General features: G+C 33.6%; 1 protein-coding gene across 1 annotated transcript; it reads left to right on the top strand.

Annotated features, from left to right (window-relative positions):
• Positions 1 to 190: 190 nt before the first annotated feature.
• HELRODRAFT_184650 (hypothetical protein) lies at positions 191 to 936 on the top strand (the record flags this gene model as incomplete). Its single annotated transcript, XM_009015822.1, has 2 exons — positions 191 to 501; positions 633 to 936. 2 exons carry the CDS (start codon positions 191 to 193, stop codon positions 934 to 936), a joined length of 615 nt encoding a protein of 204 aa, XP_009014070.1.
• Between the last annotated feature and the right edge of the window lie 372 nt (positions 937 to 1,308).

Here is a 1,308-nt window from a genome sequence, read left to right as displayed (position 1 = left end):
ACAAACATTGAGGTAAATAATCAATATATCTTTTTATTTGTTAATCTGATATATAAATATAAATTCATTTCAATATATATATATTGTCTTTACTAAATTATATAATTAGATTACTGAAATAAAGTGTCAGAAAGAACACAACCATGTTTCAGAACCCGAAGAAATTGCAAAAGCGAAGGTTTTGAATGAAATGAAAAAGACTGCTATACTATCTTCTACGGCCAAACCGAGCCAAATATATGCAGATGCTTTATCGGGGTTAGATGAAGAAGACAGAGCAAATGTAGGCCATAAAGATCACGTGACAAAAACAATTAGAAACCAACGCCGCAAAAATATTCTAATTGAACCATCCAATACAGAATTCGAAATACCAAAAGCTTGGCAGATGAGAGAAGGCAACGAAAATGTCATCATCTACGACAGTGGAGCCAATCCATTCAACCGGATAATTGTTTTTTCAACATTCGTGCAATTACAACAAATGGGAAGAAGTACTAGGTAGTTACATTTTATTTATTTAGGAAGAATGCGGCTTATTAAATTAATTAGTTACTTCGAAATTGAAGTTCCATCTGTAATTAAACCACTTCGCTTATTTTTGATATATATTAACTATTATATATTTGCAGATGGTTTATGGACGGTAATTTTAGCTTGTCTCCAAATATTTTTCACCAACTGTACTTTATTAGAGTTGCCTATCTTAACCATTATGTAACATGCGCCTATGCCCTAATGACATCAAGAAATGAAGAAGTTTTTAGGGCAATTAAAGATAAGGCGCAAGAACACAACATAATTTTGGCTCCAACCACTGTTATGTTAGACTTCGAAATTGCCCCCAGACGTGCCTTACATGATATCTTCGGTGCAAACGTAGAAGTTGTAGGATGTTTTTTCCATTTGACACAGTCAACATGGAGAAAGGTATAGTTGCATGCTTTGTTAACTATTTTTAATCAATTGTCATTTTGCCTGTTTGAATGAAATTTTGCTATGGATTTTTTATTTTTTATTTATTTGTTATCTCAAATTCAGATAGCAGAGCTAGGTCTAACAACCATTTACAAAGAGAGGGATGATGTTAGACATTTTGTTGGCATGCTAGATGGCATTGCTTTCTTGCCAATAAACCGTTTGTATGATGCCCTCCAACACCTAGAAAGGAATATTCCAGATGTACCCGGACTAGAAAATCTTTTCATTTATTTCGATAAAACATATGGTAGAGGGCCCTTCACGAACAACAACAACAATAATAATATCAACCAAATTAGGTTGATCCGAATGCCTGCTCTATTTCCG

The sequence above is a fragment of the Helobdella robusta genome (genome assembly GCF_000326865.2).
Source record: "Helobdella robusta unplaced genomic scaffold HELROscaffold_1678, whole genome shotgun sequence".
Classification (NCBI taxonomy): domain Eukaryota; kingdom Metazoa; phylum Annelida; class Clitellata; order Rhynchobdellida; family Glossiphoniidae; genus Helobdella; species Helobdella robusta.
Note: the sequence above shows the minus strand (reverse complement) of the source record. Positions and strands in the feature narration are given on the sequence as shown.